Source organism: Cyprinus carpio, chromosome B16 (genome assembly GCF_018340385.1).
Source record: "Cyprinus carpio isolate SPL01 chromosome B16, ASM1834038v1, whole genome shotgun sequence".
Classification (NCBI taxonomy): Eukaryota; Metazoa; Chordata; class Actinopteri; order Cypriniformes; family Cyprinidae; genus Cyprinus; species Cyprinus carpio.
Genome location: NC_056612.1, coordinates 2,705,227 through 2,723,572, shown reverse-complemented (window position 1 = coordinate 2,723,572; position 18,346 = coordinate 2,705,227). Strand labels below are relative to the sequence as shown.

General features: G+C 36.3%; 1 protein-coding gene across 2 annotated transcripts in view; it reads right to left on the bottom strand.

The window, feature by feature from the left end:
• The window catches only part of LOC109105197 (glutamate receptor ionotropic, kainate 2), a 180,783-nt gene extending 177,222 nt beyond the window's left edge, over window positions 1-3,561 (bottom strand). Inside the window, exon 1 of one of the 2 annotated variants that reach the window (XM_042740352.1) lies at window positions 2,842-3,561. In XM_042740352.1, coding sequence (XP_042596286.1) covers window positions 2,842-2,968 — 127 coding nt within the window. In that variant the 5' untranslated portion in view covers window positions 2,969-3,561. The remainder of the gene's footprint in view (window positions 1-2,841) is intronic. The other variant, XM_042740350.1, reaches the window with a different exon arrangement.
• Window positions 3,562-18,346: the final 14,785 nt, after the last annotated feature.

Genomic DNA, 18,346 nt, shown 5'->3' with positions numbered 1-18,346 from the left:
GTTATAAAATATTATCAGAAAAATTTATAGACTTACTGATTTCTATCTTATTCTTAAAATTAACACAGCATTAATTTGTAAAGTTTTCTCTTGACCCTAAAAGTTTATTTGTGATTGAGAAAGGCAAAGATGCAATGTTTACAAATGAAAGAAACTATCTATAAACCATACATCATACAAAATACATACAGATAGATAGATAGATAGATAGATAGATAGATAGATAGATAGATAGATAGATAGATAGATAGATAGATAGATAGATAGATCATTCATAATACAAAATACATACTACATGTATGCTACCCTAAAAAGAATCAAAATTAACTGTTTGTATTAATGTAAAAATATTGTTGAACATCACTGAATGCACCTAAATACATTGATTTATACCAACAAAACTCATGTTTATGTATTAAATCAGGTAGTAATAGCTCTGTAAGATAACAATTACAAGTTACCACTTTTTACAAAGAAATTATTGTTTATATATAGTAATTATTGTTTATAATATTAGCTATTTTACTAAAATGCAATACATCTAAATATAAATGTATCAAATGCTTTGTAATATAAACAGTGTTTGTAAGCATATAAATATAAAACGTGTATCCAGACGTGGAGAGAATTGTGTGTGAGAGTGAGAGAAGGTACAGCTGAAGTCACAGAGGACGGTGGGACAATGGCTGAGAGCCAGATGTTGTCACAGACAGCTGCTTCCTAATGCAGGGATGGAGAATGTGATGACACATGCAAAAGACAGTAGCGCTCGTTCCGTTTTCCAATCTCCCCATCATCCCATTCAACATCATGTATTTCCACTGCGCAAGAAGAGAAAACCTCACTTGTCCTACACAGCTATGGATGCAATATTATTCACAAACCTGTGCCACTTACACACCCACATGAATATATCCCACTGGAACTAAGAGAAATGCGATCTTCCGCACTATTTTATGCACACACACACAACATCCAAGCGCTGAGCAGTGAATATCAGTGTATAATGAGAAACAAAGCTACCATGAACAATCACAGCAATAATAAGCGTAACATATCCATGCATCTCTGCCAATTAACATTGTTGCTACTGTTTTTAACAATCCCATGGCAAATAAATGTCTAGTTAAATGAAAAAAAGTGGAAGATATGATACGATTTTAAAGAAAGCATATTCTTTGCCATATTAAAACATTGCTTTTATGTATTCGCAACAACAACAAAGTCTATAGGGTAAAAACACACAAACTGCTTTCTTTTACAATCATGTGCGAAATGCATTCTAACAATTAAAGCGCAAAAACTGTGAATGTTTGTTTGCAGGCTTCAAATAATTCCCTTGTGGCACGAAGCGTACTTACCCATTCCGCTAATTGCAAACCATGCACAGTAATGATAAACTAAATTTGGAAAATCTCTCCATTATGTTACATTAGTTCCACAGTTTAAGGCAGCATCTGAGGAAATCAGTTATGAAAACAGGACTTGAAGGCTAAGTTTTGCTGGGGTGTGTGATTGTGTGATGTGTTTTCAGTTTGTGCTGGTGTCCTGGAGTGAGAAAAAAACAGCTTATTACATCACATAATTAAAGGAAGCCCTGGGGCTATGCAACGGAAATCCCTGAGGTGCATTTGACATTATTTGATTGTATTGATTGAGACTGGAAAAGGAACACGTCAGACAGGCCTCACCCCAGAGAGCAACAGCTTTGATACTAGTCTGATGACATTTTTTGGACATTTCCTCTACCAGGGAAATTTCCTCTTTCATTGTTGACCATAATAATACTGAAGCGAACATATTCGCTCCTATTAAAACTACAACTCTATTAAGGAAGCGCCTGTGACTCAGTTCTGGTAGGTGATGCTGAGCTTGGATGGCCTTCCTCAAAGCATTCATTAAATGGTTGCTAATAGCAACATGCAAGAGAATATCTATGCAGTGAAAGCCTACTCTAAATCATGTCTAACTTTTTCTCTGATGTTTAAAATAGTATTCATAGCGAACGCCAATAGTACAATCCAAAACTGAAATACACAAGTGCCTACTACACACTCGGTATCCTACTTTGTATTTATTAAACTCTCAGTGTTCTCTGCACTGAAAAAAAGGTAACCTAAAATGTCACCATTTTTACAGTTAACTGGTTTTATTCAAGTCAAAAATATTACTTAAAAAAAACGCAGATATTATTTTATTTACCAACACAACTCATATGAGTTAAATCAGGTAAAAATGGCTTTTAAAGGTAACAATTACAGGTTACTTTTATTGTATTGAATATCACTGTAACCTGAACACTATAATAGAATAGAATAGAATAGAATAGAATAGAATAGAATAGAATAGAATAGAATAGAATAGGATAGAATTATTATGACCTTAGGCAATAACAGAACAAAATATGCCACTGCAATTCCTCGCAGCCAGACTTTTCTCCTCATGAAACATTCAGAAACAATATGGAACAAGAGAATATGCAACAGCATACTGTCGTATGCATAAGATGCAATAGCAACAGTGTATCGTACAGTGTTTGGAAGGGGTTTTGCATCCATCACAACCTGTACGCAACTTTTGCATGTGTGATTGGGGCTGAGAAAGTTCTGTGTTTGGAAAAGTGGCGTTCCCCTATAAATCCGCACCGACTTTTAACTCTTTTAAAGGGGGAAGTCAAGGTACGTTAGAATCTTTTATTTATCATTCAAGCTTTGGGTAATATATAATAATGCACAGTGAGCGGCAACCCTAAAACAACAGCAGGAGCTTAATGTTAAACACGACAAAGGAAGTTTTTATTATTATTTTATTTGTTTATTTATTTTAAGAAAAGGCTCTTACCGAATCTTAACACATGTGGCATCCCGTGAGAATATCCCACACACAGTAAGAGCAGCAACAGCCCAAGCCATCTCTGATGAGTTACCAGAGGAGAGCACATCTTCATGATGCCTGCGATACACTGCATGTCATTCCCCTGGATGGATCGTTAGATTCCCACTTATTTCTGCTTTGGAGGTGTTTTTGTCAGCGATGTGATCACGGCATGGTCACTGAGACAGAAGAGGACACTCCGTATCAGCGATGCTCCGCATGTCCGTCTCACTGCGCAAAGGAGCAACCTTCCGACCGGGCGTCCATGTTAGAGAAGGGAAATCCAGGAGAAATCCATGTACGGGTGGCCTGGAAGAGCAGAGCAACACGGGGATGAGTGATGAGAGCTAGTGTAGCGGATCGCTTGACGCGCAGGAGGCAGAAGCGGCAGCGACGAGCGCAGGCTGCTCGTGTAATGCTGTCTACTGCACTGCTGCACTCACACTGACGTCGAGCCGAGAGCAACGCGAGCGCAACACTGACCACTCACAACATCCATTTCCTACTCTAACATGCTTCACGTCTCAAAGCGAATACCGTGCATGGATGTAACATCTCTGTTCATAGATATCATGTTCAGATGATGCTTCAGGCGCAGCCGTTTGTCCGTAAGCTCTCTGCTGTGCAGCCTACGCTGTCTCGTGTACTTCATACAAGATTATTAATATTATTATTACTATTACTTACATAGTTTAAGCATCTAACAAATGACCGCAGTTGCATTGGATGAAAACCAAAGACAAAACCCTATAACGCACGTGCTTTCGTATAAATGTTGAAGTCGCACTTTTATTTATCCTTCCTACTGCTGTTGTAAACTGCGATTACTTTGCAAATATATATATATATATATATATATATATATATATATATATATATATATATATATATATATATATATATATATATAATTTTTGGGGGGGGGGATGGGGTATCATCACTGCTTTTTAGATTCTGCTACAATAAAACTAAGATAAATTGGTATCAATCACTGTCAGTAAATGAAAATCTCGATCATGATTTATTATTTTTAGCATGATATTGTTCATGCATGTCACAATAAATATATAATTAACAACTTAAGCTTAATCGTTTTTCATGTTAAATATATGTGATGTCATGACAGAAGGTGTGTGTGTGTGTGTGTGTGTGTGTGTGCGTGCGTGTGTGTGTGTGTGTGCGCGCGCGCACGCTGAATTTCTATTCTTCCAGTATTTGATTCCGCAATGACCAAATACGAAGATGACAAAATAAGAACATATCGAAGATGATATCTGCAGCTATACGACGCTTTTTGAGCTCTGGGGGCCTTTGAAACCAGGAAAGGGCCTAATGAGGACGAACCATGTGCAACTTAAATTAAAAAGACCTCGATTGTGCCCCTACTTTCAAAATAGGCTTAAGATGTGCACTAGAATAGATTGCTTTGAGCTCATGAGAGCGCTGGTGGCTTTCAGCACCACGGACAGCGACGACAGAGCTCCTCAATCCACTCTACTGTATTTCATCAGTATCCGCATTCACGTCGCTTTATACGGAATCAGCTGCCATCACCTCCCAGCTGCAGGAACACACACTCTTTTATCCTTTCAGATGGACCATTAAGGATTTGTTTCCTCCAAGAAATGTATTGTATACATGTCAAACCACTAAAATACAAATGCAAAGAATGCACCCAAAGCGACTGTGTCAATTTGAGAGGTGTGTGTTCTGTTTTATTTTCTGGAAAAATAATAATAATAATAATTAAAAATAAAAAATGGGAAGGATAATTAATGAATCATATATGTTTAAAAATGTATATACAGTCGTATGCTTTTTACTTTCTAATGATAAAAATGTGTTGTTGGGTTTTTTTTTTTTTTTTTTTTTTCACACCCAATGATCCGCTAACTAATCACTCTGGAAAAAAATATACAATATGAAAAGTCATGTTTGCTATGTATATTCGTTGCTTTAACCTTAGTTTTGCTTTTGGATTTCTTTCACTTGTGCGGTGTATGTGCTTATCTGCTCAAACATTCAGAAGATCGTTTTTAAAGTGTATCCTTTGAGACTAAAATAAAATGTCTCACCATAAGTGATGGCTCCCACAAAAGTAATTCAAGTGATGCTAAAAGACTCATCAACAGCAGTGACACACTATTTCCTGGCAAGGGCATATTTAATAACTTAGTGATGCTTCTTTCATCCTCTCAGCAGACATACAGTACGTGCATGTAGATTCAGAGGGAGGTGTGTGTGTGTGTTTGTGTGTGTGTGTGTGTGTGTGTGTGTGTGTTTGTGTGTGTGACAGAGAGACTGTGTGAGGGGCGGTGCATTTTAAACTAGGATTGTACAGTCCAACCTGGGGTCTCAAAATTCTTTATTAACTTACAAGTCATCATAACCCTCTTTGTAATTAAGGTGGAAAAAAAATAAAATAAAATAAAAATCATAACACCACGACCACTATTTTTTATTTTTTTTTTTTGCCAAGGAAATTAATAGTTTAATGTAATTGTTACCTCCGTTATTATTTAAGGTTTAAAAATAAACACATGCAGCAGTCTGATAATTTGAACTGTTCCGTCCCAGCTGTGAAATCTAAGCTAAACTTTAGTCGTTTCAACGTCTAAATTCGATATTAATTTAAAAGCAAAGTAAGAGCCGCTAAAAGTGTGGTGACGGTGAAGATAAATGTCCTTACCTCGGTTGTTGAGAGCAGCTCGGGCTGATGAAGTGTGAGTACAGTGGGAGCAGTAGTTCATGTGTTCAGATGGAGGAGCCGCTCGGCTCTGTGGAGGAGACACGCCTCCTGTCGGACGAACACAATTACCCGCTTAAAGACACACAGCTTGCGCTGCGCTATAATTCAAAATAAATCTGTTTAATCGATATATGCTTGGAGTATATCATTTTAAACATTCATAAAACAAGGTAACGAGGTAACGCTGGATTTAACGTATGCCTTCAGCTGCCATTTCACATTAATCGCGTGCTGTAAGTGATAGGAGACGGCAAAAGGAAAAGAAAAAAATATTATTCAAAACATTTTGAACCATGTGTTGGAACTGTTGCTATATTTTAAGCTTATTACCAACACTGTAGGATGGAATTTTGGTGACTGTATATTTGATAATTCTTAACTGAACTGAAATATAAAAAATAAATTTCAATTTAACCTAAATATATGTTATGTAATAATAACATAAAGATTGTGTTAAAGCAGAAAAAGACTAAAAACTTGTTGCTGTTGTTTTTTTAAATTATTATTTTATTTTTATTTTGTCTATATATATATATATATATATATATATATTTTTTTTTTTTTTTTTCATGCCCAATGAGATCACACAGGCAGGGAAGTATGGGAATTCCCTGTTTTCCATAAATTAAAAGGCTATATAGATTTTTCTTGATTCTTGATTCATTTTAAATGCATTTCATACTATTTTCATATATGTTCATACTTGAATATGTATATGCATACTTTTTTAACATTAAAAATTATAATAATAATAATAATAATAATAATAATAATAAACAATATTTTCAGCAAAATCACGTGTATTGTAATTTAAAGAAATAATCTCTTTTAAATGCTAACTTTAAGTAGTTACCAGACTTTCAATTTTTTTATTTTATTTTATTTTATTTTATTTTATTTTATTTTATTTTATTTTATTTTATTTTCATTAAAATACTAACATATATAACAGTATGCGTTTGCCTCAAATGCTACAAAAAGCTATTGAATCATTATTGCCCAGGAAGGTATGAATATATATAATATAACGATTATAAAATGAAAATCGTGAAATTGTAAATATATTTTAAATTGTTTAAAATTTCAACATAACCATCTGTGACAACTTGCAAAGTCATGTCATTATATAATGATTGACTCATGTCCTCGAGGAATTCCAATGTGGTTTTATTGTGTTGCCTTGTTCACTTGTCTGTTTTTTCATCAGTTTGTTGTCTGGCATTCATATTGTTTACTTGCACCACATATATGTGATGTCGGTCCATATCCAAAAAAGAAAAGAAAACCAACATTCTTTGTCATCTTTGACTAAGACAAGACACAAAGCATGGTGTCCCTGACTCTAAGTCTTGAATGAGAGTTTGACCAGCTGGTCTCATAGACTGTGATCAGGTGTAAGGCCCAAATAATGAGATTGCTCCTTCTTGTGAACTGCATTTGAAATAGCCATGACAGCTCTGGGGGTCTTCTAAAGGACACATTCGCTATAGTCTCAGCTTTCTTTCTCTTATGTGTGTGTGGCTGTGTTATGAGGCTCTGATTTCATGTGGAGGAGAAAGAAAGAAAGAAAGAAAGAAAGAAAGAAAGAAAGAAAGAAAGAAAGAAAGAAAGAAAGAAAGAAAGAAAGAAAGAAAGAAAGAAAGAATGAGAGGAAGTGATAGAAGCAAGGCGTCTCATTGCTTTCCCCCTCTCTCTTTAATTACAACCAGTCTACCATATCGGAGAGGAAATTAATTATTCACCTAATCTGCCACAGCAAGAAATACACATCTAATGAAACACACCGCCAGTGTAACAAACAATAAGACACATAGAACACAATTCCATAAATAAGCAACCAAAAATTGTACACTTAGGTATAGAATGTACAGTATATACTGTGGAGAGAGAGAGAGAGAGAGAGAGAGAGAGAGATAGAGCTGGCAAAACGATTAATCACAATTAATCACATCCAAAAAATAGTGTGTGCTTACAGCTTACATAATGTATGTGTATGTACTGTGTGTGTGTGTGTGTGTGTGTTTATGTATATGTGTTTGTGTATATATACATATATATACATATATACACTCATATATATATATATATATATATACACATACATATACACATATACATATACACACACACACACACACACAGTACATACACATACATTATGTAAGCTGTAAGCACACACTATTTTTTGGATGTGATTAATTGCGGTATATATATATAGTGCTGTCAAACTGTCAAATAATCCAAATACAAAGAATGTCTACTTTTATGTGCTGATGATGACCCTTTTTACAATTCTATTAAAACAGAATTTAAATAGATTGTAACATTAGGACAAGCTAAAACTTGGGTATCTTTATAGAAATGTGTGTGTGTTTCACTTATTTATCATTGTAAATTATGCATTATTCCTGTGATTTGTTTGGGACAAAGCAAATCCATGAAATGTGTAGTGTAGTACAAGCTAACTTGTGATTTATTTCACATTTATACCATCTCACATCTTCTGGGTAAACAGGGGAAATATCAACAAGCGGCTTATCTCAGATCCTGTGTGGTGCAAGACTAATTTCTAGTTTTGAACGTCTCGTGTTCGCACCAATTATTTATGGTGACATCCCTATTAAGATCCCTCAGCTGCTTTTTGAATTAGAGAAGTGCTAATAAGGTCTTTCAGCAGTTTATACACTGCAGTCTGTAGACTTTAATGAGCCCCTGGTCGCCCCTATTATCCCAAACAAAGATGGAGGTGGATTACCGCAAAGGCTGGATCAGCCCATGCTCTCAGACCTCCTGTCATTCTTCCTACAATGTGCCTCCTTAATATTAGTGAGCAAATGCTGCATGAGGCAAACAAGCGCTGTGATATTTGTGAATTCTGTGGCATTCCCACAAGATTATAAATGTGCTGTGTCTATGGGAATGGAGTAAGGGCTTGCTGGTTTTAACACAGGGGAAAATTGTGTGAGTTCAGTCTTTGTGTAACCTTTTCATTATGGTGTCCAGCTTTCTCTCTCTCTCTCTCTCTGCCTGTTCACTGTAAAAGTTTCATGGTAGTGTTACTATGCTGGTTTGGTTGGTAAAAACAAACAACGTCAGACACAGAAATTAATCATTTCCACAGCTGAATAGGTAGAACAGATATACCAAACGTAACAGGGGGGAAAGGGAACTTTCATTGTTCAAAACTGTGAGTGGGAGGTTAGGTGGTAAAATTGAGGCAGCACTCAATCCAAATTATCAAATTTCTTTACACCACTGTGATATGTGAGCATGAGTTAATTCTGAATAACATCCAATATGCATCTTAAAAAATTGAATTTTTAAACTCTGCTAACCAAAAAGTATATAAATAAATATAACGTATATAGTATTTATTATGTGTGAAATCTGAATGAATTGAATGAATTGAAAACAGATGACACTATGACTCACATCTTTTTCAATATGACAATTTAGTATTAAAAAAAAAGATTTTTGTTTGTTTGTTTGTTTTCCAAAACTGTGAGCAGTAAGTTGCTTGTTAGAACTGAGTTGTTAAACCTAATGAGTGAGATTTGAACAGCACTGAATATTCTTTTAAGAAGAAAATGTAACATGGTCAAAAAACTCTAGTGCTTCAATCATACATTTTGAAAATTAATGATTATTGCAGGAAATGGAATCAACATCATTAAGCAATATAATTGAAGATTCATTCATTCATTGTCTTTTTTATTCATTTATTTATTTTTATTTATTTATTTATTTGTATTATTTATTTTTTAAAATAGTGGAATATTATGTTAAACTTTATTAAAGTATTAACTCCACATCTGTATAAAGAAATTAGTAATTTATGGCTCTCTCACACACACATATAATCTGTCTAAATGAAAAAATAAAGGATTCTCCATAAAGTAAATAGAAAACAGCATGATTTTTCAAAAATATTTGGTTAAAAATACACAAAGTTGTAGAAGAAAAATGTAAATTGAAAATGTAATTTCATTAATTTAAGTCATTTTTAGACTTCAAATCTTACAATTTGACTTTGCATTATAACAAATATTGTGACATTTTTACAACTTTTATAATGTAATAAAAAAATAAAACAAACATGTTGGAGCCATTGCCATATGGGCAAGCCCTCTGACATACTGTGCCGTTGTGCTTCAGGTGACCTGAGTTTGAGTCCTGCTCCAGTTTTACTCTCTCCTCTTACATGATTTCCTACTGGCCTATCTAGACCAAGAATCACACAAATGCAACCTAAAAAAAAGTAAGATAAACTATTTCTAGAATTTTGTTTGAAAAGTATTTGTAAACAAATCACATTACACCTCAGTTGTGGTGTCATAGAAAATACAACTTTTTTAATGTACTATTTCCATTATTCACAATTATTCAAAACGTGTGAAAATATTACTTAATTGTGTGTATTTGTATGGTAAGCCATAGCAAGGAAAATAAGGCAGCCGTTTTGACAAAAATCCATACTGTCATTTACATCACCACAATTTCCACTATAAAATTAATGAAAATTTGATGTTTGATGGAAAGTTTTGACACAATTCAGAAAAAAAACTCAATTTCCTGTATGAGATTTACAGACAGTAAAAAGTTTGTTCTGTGAGATTATTTTCTAAAAATCCACACGACTAAAGTCATGTATATCTCTCTTTCTATCCATTGTGCCAGATGGTAGAGTCAGAGAAGTAAGAACAGGAACAAGAGGATTTTGATTGAAAGTCCACTGTGAAAACATTGTGACAGGTGAGTGTTTTCCGTGAATGCTTGGTGGACAGCTGAGGAGTGGACAGCACCACTTTTCATTCACACCTTGAGAGGACAAAAGAAACAAGGATCAGATTTGAAGTGGAAAGCAAGCTTACCTGCTGCTTCTCTCTCAGGCTCGCTTGTTGCCAAGAGCCAGTGACTGGAACTGCCCAGGCCAGAATGACGCTGATAGGTGTGAAGATGAGTTTCCGCCAATGCTGTTCATGTCGATGGGATAATCGACAAAGGTCAGCAATGGTGTGCAAGAAAACTTACTAGCAACTCAGTGAACAGTTCTTGTTCCTATAGTGTTCTAAAGAAATGACCAGAAACATACTCAAGAATATAAGTATGCGATTGCTTGGTAAACATATTGCAAAAGCACTGTCCAGATGACAAGGCCGGATAAACCATATGGACAATTGGGCACTTGCCCAGGGGCACCACATCCAAAAGGCCACCACCATGTCCAGACAGGGCACCATGTAGAGCTGCATAAATGTTTTCAAATAGAGCAAGATGTCATGCAAAGGCCAAAGAGACAAAAGTCAAAAGTCAAGATTTGTTGCTTCCTTCTGGATGAATCTTCAGGCAAAAACAGCAATAGTGTGCATGTTTAAACAACACTGGTTGAGATCCCCTTTCTTTATTTTATAATCAAGTATAGACTCTTATGCTTTGTGGCATCCAGAAGAGTTAAGACAGAGAAGTGGTTGGCCTTCCCCCAAGTTAAGACAAAGGCGGTGAGGGGACACCTTTATCTTGGTGCCAAGAACACTGCCAAGAGAATTTCAGACATCTAAGGAGTGTCATTGGACCTCCTGCAAGTGTCTACCCCCATGCCCCTTGCCCCCTGCTGCCACTGCTAATCATAAAGTGCCCTTCAAGCACAGAGTTTGATCTCATTGGGCTGCTACCAGTTACAGTCCCCAATAAACTGAGAATAAGAATTGTCTGTGCTCTTGAAAGATACATCACATTTCCACATCTACAATTTATTCTTCAGATAACTGTTCCAGCTAATGTGTGGTGGAGCAAGGTAAGTTGTTGCATGCCCATTTATCATCCAAAGAATGGTTCAAACAGGCCTGCAAAATAATGGTGCACAGATAGCAACAAAAGTTGGACTTGACTTGGTCTTGTTACATTCTGTTAAAGCCCATTCACAACAAGAAAGATAACCATAATGATAAATATACTGATTTCCACACCAAAGGATAATAACATGCTGTTTATTATAATTGTGCACTGGACCTATTTAGACTTTGCCACTCCATGCGTATTTCTCTAAATGGATAGCTAATTTGTTTGTTAAAAGGGTTCCATTTACACTTGGCCACATAAACATGTCTCCACAAAATGAATCTTATCTTAAGTTTCCAAGCTGTATACAAATTCAGCAGTTTGTTTCACCGAAAGAAACATATATGTGCTGCACTTCAGGGTCGTAACCACCATAGACATTGAGGGGGACAACCATTCCCCCAAATGGTTAAAAGTGGCCAAACTGTCCCCCCAATACTTGAAATTCTTGCATTGATCTGCTGCACTACATTACGCAGCGCTCTTGTTAGGATGACAAAAAACCTTAAGTTGTATCTTCAGCCTGCTCTGCTTCTGTGGTCTAAGAGGGCTCGTCAGTCACAATAACTGAGATGGCCAATCAAATCAAAGTAGGCAGGTTTTACCATTCACAGAAACAGAGCGTGATTTCCAGCGCAAAGCTTGAGTTTAACGTTGAAACAAGACATTGAGGTAAGATGTGGAAGTCGCAAATCATTTAATTTTAGTCCACTGTTTTTGAGAGAGAGACAGATGAAAGTTGCGTTTTTGAATTACCTGCATCTGTGCATCTCTTTCAACAAAAATGAAGCTGTGAGTTTAGTTAGTTGAAAAACAGCGATTTTACCTCCTCGTTGAGTAATGTCGCGGTCCCATACTGTAAAAAAGAGCGATCCAGTATCAAAGCTATTTTATTAATAAAAGTCGCGGGGCAGCGGGTCATACACAAGTTTCTCTGCTCTGATTTGTGTGCGAGTGGTTTGTGTGCATGTGTCAAGTGCCACATTAATATAGCTTTTTATGCACTGCCATTCAAAATCAGGTTGATTTATAATGATTTTTACTGGAGTCTCTTATGCTCATCAAGGCTGTATTTATTTGATCAAAAATACAGAAAAAAAACATTGATTTCCTATTTTAATATAGGCTACCCCAGTCCTCAGTGTCACATGATCCTTCAGAAATAATTCTAATATGCTGATTTATTAACTGAAACTATCACTTTTTATCCATTTAACACATCTTGCTGGATAAAAGTATTAATTTCTTGGAAAAAAAGGAAGAAGAAGAAGAAGAAAGAAACAATTTACTGACCCCAAACATTTTAATAGCAGTGTATATTTTAACATAAAATTTATATTTTGAATAAACACTGCCTTTTAACTTTTTATTTACCAATGAATCCTGTAAAAAGGTATCACATGTCCCAAACAATATGAAGCACTAAAAATGCTTCCAACATTGATCATAAATCAGCACATTAGTTTGAATTCTGAAGAAAGACTGGAGTAATAATGCTGAAAATTCAGCTTTGTTTCACAGGAATAAATTATATTTTGAAGTATATTAAAATAAAAACTGTTATTTTAAATTGCAATAATAATTATAATTGTTTTTTTTTTCTGTATTTTGGATCAAATAAATGCAGCCTTAATAAAAAAAAAAAAAAACTTAAAAAACTTATTGATTCCAAACTTTTGAACGGCAGTGTGTGTGTGTGTGTGTGTATATAGAACTATATATAAGCTGCCATTCAGGGGGATCCCTCTCAGCCCGTTCATGATTGCTTTCCTTTTGAGGGAAGTTTTTGGTTGATGACATCTGAATGTTTTTGTGTACTCCCAAGCTTTGCACAGCCCTTGTGACAGTTCTGCATGCGTGGCTTGCCAACAACCAAAAGCATTTACACTTGCAACAACCAAATGCATTTACACTTGTCCAGATGTGTCTGGAATGCGTTTTTAACCACCTCATAGGGTATTTATACATGGACTTTTCACAATTTTTTAACGATGGGAAACCTTTAAAGGTTAAAAATTGCATGTACTTCTATCTGTGCCATCAATTCAAGAATTTTTCAATCATTAGACTCATCCACCTATCAGAACGTTTCATCATAAACAATCATTAAAAAAGATCTGGGCAGTGACTGCCCACTCCAATTTTTATGTTGTGATTCAACTGAATGAGTCTTCTCTCCCAGGATCAGGAAACAGTCCTCCATAAAATGTGCTGCACACATCTGAATATTTGTGTTGAACTGCTCTGGAACAGTGTTGTAAATACAAGTTAACCACTGTTTTCTAGTTGTGTCCTCTTTTGAAAGGCCAAACAAAGTATTTTCGCTTTCACAACGAAACAGCGTCTCCACAACATGGCACCGGTGGCAACAATGAGAATAAAAGTTATGCCTTCTTTCTTTGTGTAAACATTTGGATGGCATTATGCAAATCTTCCCACATCGTGACGTAGACGTGGGGGTGTGTTGAACGAGGCATTTAAGAAGGGCGTGGACGAGTCTAAATTTTTATTAAGAATATCTCTTTTTGGTTTGAGACTTTAGTCTTTGCAACTTTAGGGATCTTATCTATTCAAGAACAGCTTGTAACACTCCAAAGAGAAACGAAAACTTGAAATCGCATCAAATGACCACTTTAAGCAGAACCGGTTGCAATGGAGTTGTGATGGGATTGAGTCTAACGGAGACCAGCTGGTAAGGGCTATGCAGTAAATCTCACTCCCCCGACATCCAGAGGTGCACAAGAAAATGCCTTTAGCATCCTTGTTAGCACTGTTGCTGGTTCAAGCTCGACTCCAAGTGGGCCGATTGTAACAGGTTGCATTTGCAACTGTTACTCCTGTAAAATCTTTGCCTGCAAGATGGATCTTTAACATACAGTATAACATCTGAAGCAGGGGCGTAGCTTCTGGGTTTGCACGTGCATATGGGCCTGGGCTTATTGGAGGCCTGCCGAGGGCAGTCTTTTAACTGAAACGAGTAAATTCACCTGTGCCAAATTCATTGCCACACCCATTTTTTTTGTTTTTTTTATATATATAAAAAAAAAAAGTGAGGTTGGTAGCTAGCTTGTTGAAAATACTGTATTACAACAATTAGCTTCAATGACACCTACTGTACACCATTTGAATTCTCTTTCATTGAAAGAAGCCATTCTTTCCACTGAGAATATACAAAGCCTTAAATTAAACACCAAGGGTATTCTGGATGAACTTGCAGAAAGAAAGACCAAGAGAATTAAATTAAATGAAATTAATCACAACTAAAACGTGAATAGTTTTCCTTCTTTCTTTCTTTCTTTCTTTCTTTCTTTCTTTCAAAAAAAAAAAAGAAATTACTGTGGTGGTTAACTGACTGATTTATAAAAATAATAAAACCATTTGCAATATTGTTGGCAATGTTAAGATTGTTATGACTATTCAGTATTCACAAGCTGTTTTATTGAAGATTATCAAAACACTAATTGTTCAATTACATGATTTTTTATATGATTTTTTAAACTTCTTCTGATATTCATTCATGTAACCTATATTTCATGCTGTGGAAAAAATGATTGATTCACATGCCGCTTGAACTGAGGCAAATATTGTGATCTCACATCACACTAAAGAGTGGAAAAACACATTTAGTGTTTGTATTTTGTAACAAAATTGCCTGAATTTAAATGCTACGATTTGTGTTATGTTAAAAGCAGAGCATGCTTATTTCAGTTATAGATGGCTGACTTGCTATGCCATTTATCTGAAGATATTTTCAAATAAGTTTTTATAGCATCCTGGTGTTATCAGAGAACTACTTCAACATAATAAGCAAAACTGTGTTTTATTTTTTTTTTACTAATGTGAATAATAAAATATTGGATCAGTTTATAATGCTGCATCTGATGCAATATTGCAGTTACAGAAATGTAGCAGTGTATCTTTTACAATGAAATGAGTACATTTACTAATTCGTAGAAATGCAGTTTATGTAAGCAGAGAAGGAAAAGGGCCAGATCACGGGTCAACGTTCAAGCATACCCTTTAACTCGTCATTCTAGACTGTCTTAAGGCTGGTTAGATGCTGGCTGTCAGAGGGGAATAGGATTACAGAGAGCCAAAAGAGAGAGAAGATTGCTTGGGAGAAGAAGATTGCAGTGCCCTCATCATTCCCAGCGCAGAATAATTGTATGAAATCGCCAGCTGGGGAAAAATATATGTTAACCATTGATTGTGGATGTGAGGCGGCTGCCTCCGGGGGTTTGTTTTATGTAATTTTACTTCTACAGCAAACTCTAATTCAGATTTAATCACCACAGTAGAAAGTGAAGTCCAGGTGATTGTACACTCTCCAAATAAGTCAATGCCGTAGGTGAAAACACCTATGCAGAGGAAAATAAAGCATCTAAATACACTGACTTTTTTCTTACAAAAAGGGCTGTTCTTGTCTTTAGGCTGTGAAAAGTTTTTTAACTGGTTTTCCTGCCCCAGAAACATCCCTTCTTCAAACTCACACCATTGTTGAGCCAGTGTTGTTAGGTTGTGATGCTCAAAACTAAGAGAGCAGCACACTGTTTACACTTTGGAGCAAATTGGCATTTCAATGCCTTACTTATGCATACGAGAAAGCTTGGATATGAGAAAAAAAAGTTACATACATTACTGCTACAATTTCGTGTTAAGCTGTTTTTAATTTACTATTATTATTATTATTATCATTACAACTTTCATCAAAAAGCAGTATTGCAAAATTTCCATTTGTAATGCTTAAATTAATAGTTCACCGAAAATGAACATTTCCAAAAAATTTACTCACCCTCCAGTTTGTTTACTCATCAGAAATGATTTGGAGAAATTAAGCATTACACTTGCTCACCAATGGATCCTCTGCAGTGAATGGGTGCCATCTGACGTTCATTGATAGACTGCAGTCGTGTGGCTTACTTGTGGATTATTGTGATGTTTTTATCAGCAGATTCACTGTATTCTGATCAACAGATTCACAGTATTTTATCACAACATTCAGTAATCTTTCCACACACATACAGTACTTTTTAGAAAATACTTTTTAAACAGTCACAAAAGTTCCTCATCAAACAAAGTACTTGTATTACATTTCAGATGCAAAGACTGCCTGTATTTCAATGCAAAGACTATGATGACATATTTATGTAGGCTAAAACCAGACGGAAACAGGATTTTGGTTAAATAAGGATTAACCAGGTTCATTCCTGAAATAAGGTCTGCAGTAAAAGCAACCTCAATATATTTTCACATTATATCAAAAAACAGTGTTTTCCCATTTTGTTTTCTTTGACGCTTTTACTTGTCTTGAAAAAGATGGTTGCTAATAAGTGACTAATTGGAACTACAGAGCTTGTTGGGGACATTATACATCCTCACTCTGAACAGGTCATCTACTCATCTACTCACTAGATGCTTAACAGACTCATTGTTTTTATAATTATGCTCTTTATAATCACAAATTGTTTTAACTCAAACTTTTAGAGGAAATTTTCTTCAAATAAAGGCTGAGTGAGTTGTTGGGAGCTTAATGATAGTGAAGTTATGTGAGTGTGGTGTAGTTCATTTATAGCCGACTGCCTGTTTTTTTTTTTTTTTTTTTTTTTTTTTTTTCGGGAAGGATGTGATGTGTAGCAAAGTATGGTGATCCATACTCAGAATCTGTGCTCTGTGTTTAACCCATCCAAGTTCACACACCCAGCAGTGAGTAATGGACACACACACACCATGAACACATACGTGGAACAGTTGGCAGACATTTTTTTGCTGCATCACCCAGGGAGCAGTTTTGGGGGTTCAGTGCCTTGCTCAAGGGTCTCAGTCATGGTATTGAGGGTGGAAGAGAGCACTGGTCATTCACTCCCCCCACTTACAATCCCTGTCGGTATGGAGACTCAACCTTTTCCATGACCTTTGGGTTACAAGTCCAACTCTCTAACCATTAGGCCATGACTGCCTACTATTCCCCTTTAGGTGAACTTGCACTGTGTCCGAACGCTTTGAGACCACCTCTGTATGACCACTTACTGAAGCAGATGTGATATCAGTCCAGTAGAGTGCGTGAGATGTCACGGCCGGGGTGACATAGTGACAAGGAAGCTTAAAAGTGCATCTAGTGTAAACAGCTTTAGCTTCTGCTTCTTCAGCAAGAGTTCTCTCTGAATTGTGTCTTGTGGGAGTGCACAACATCAGTTCTTTGATTATAGTGAGCAAAGATAAGAGTGACATATCAAGCAGCATTTTAGGTGTGTGTTCCTCCCTACCCACATTATATTACAGGTGGGAATACACACAATCTATGCCTTGCTTGTCTGGGAGTGGATCATGCATGATCAGCTCTTGAGGGAGCTGATTGTGTGCATTGTAAGCGGCTGCTGCTGGGCATGCTCCTTTCCCACCTAGCGCTCTTCAAGGAGGGTGCCCTGGCTTGTGGACCTTGCAGTTTTGGTCCTGCTGCAGAGAGCACATATGAATCTAGTGGAGGGGCTGATGCTGGCCCTCACCTTTTCTCCACCCTCACCCCTCTAGATGCAGCGCTCTCTCTCAGAGCTCAGAAGAATGCAGTGCAGTTTCTTCCCCGAGTAAGAGCACAATGCTTCATCTTTCTCCACTGAAGAGGTTGACGTGATGAGCGTCAAAAAGGATGAGACTGAGGACTCACCACCCCAGTCCATCAGGCTGTTAGAGGTTGCGACTTGCACCGTAGCCAAGTTAAAGATCGATTGGCCAGCTGAGAAGCAGAACAACCATCCTAAAAGCAAGCTGGCTGAACACTTCCACATTCAAAGTCACCTCCTCCACACTGTGACCTTCTGTTCTTCCATGATTGCCACACTGAGGTGTCAAGATCATGGGATAGGCCGTATTCAGCCCGTTGGTTCAGGC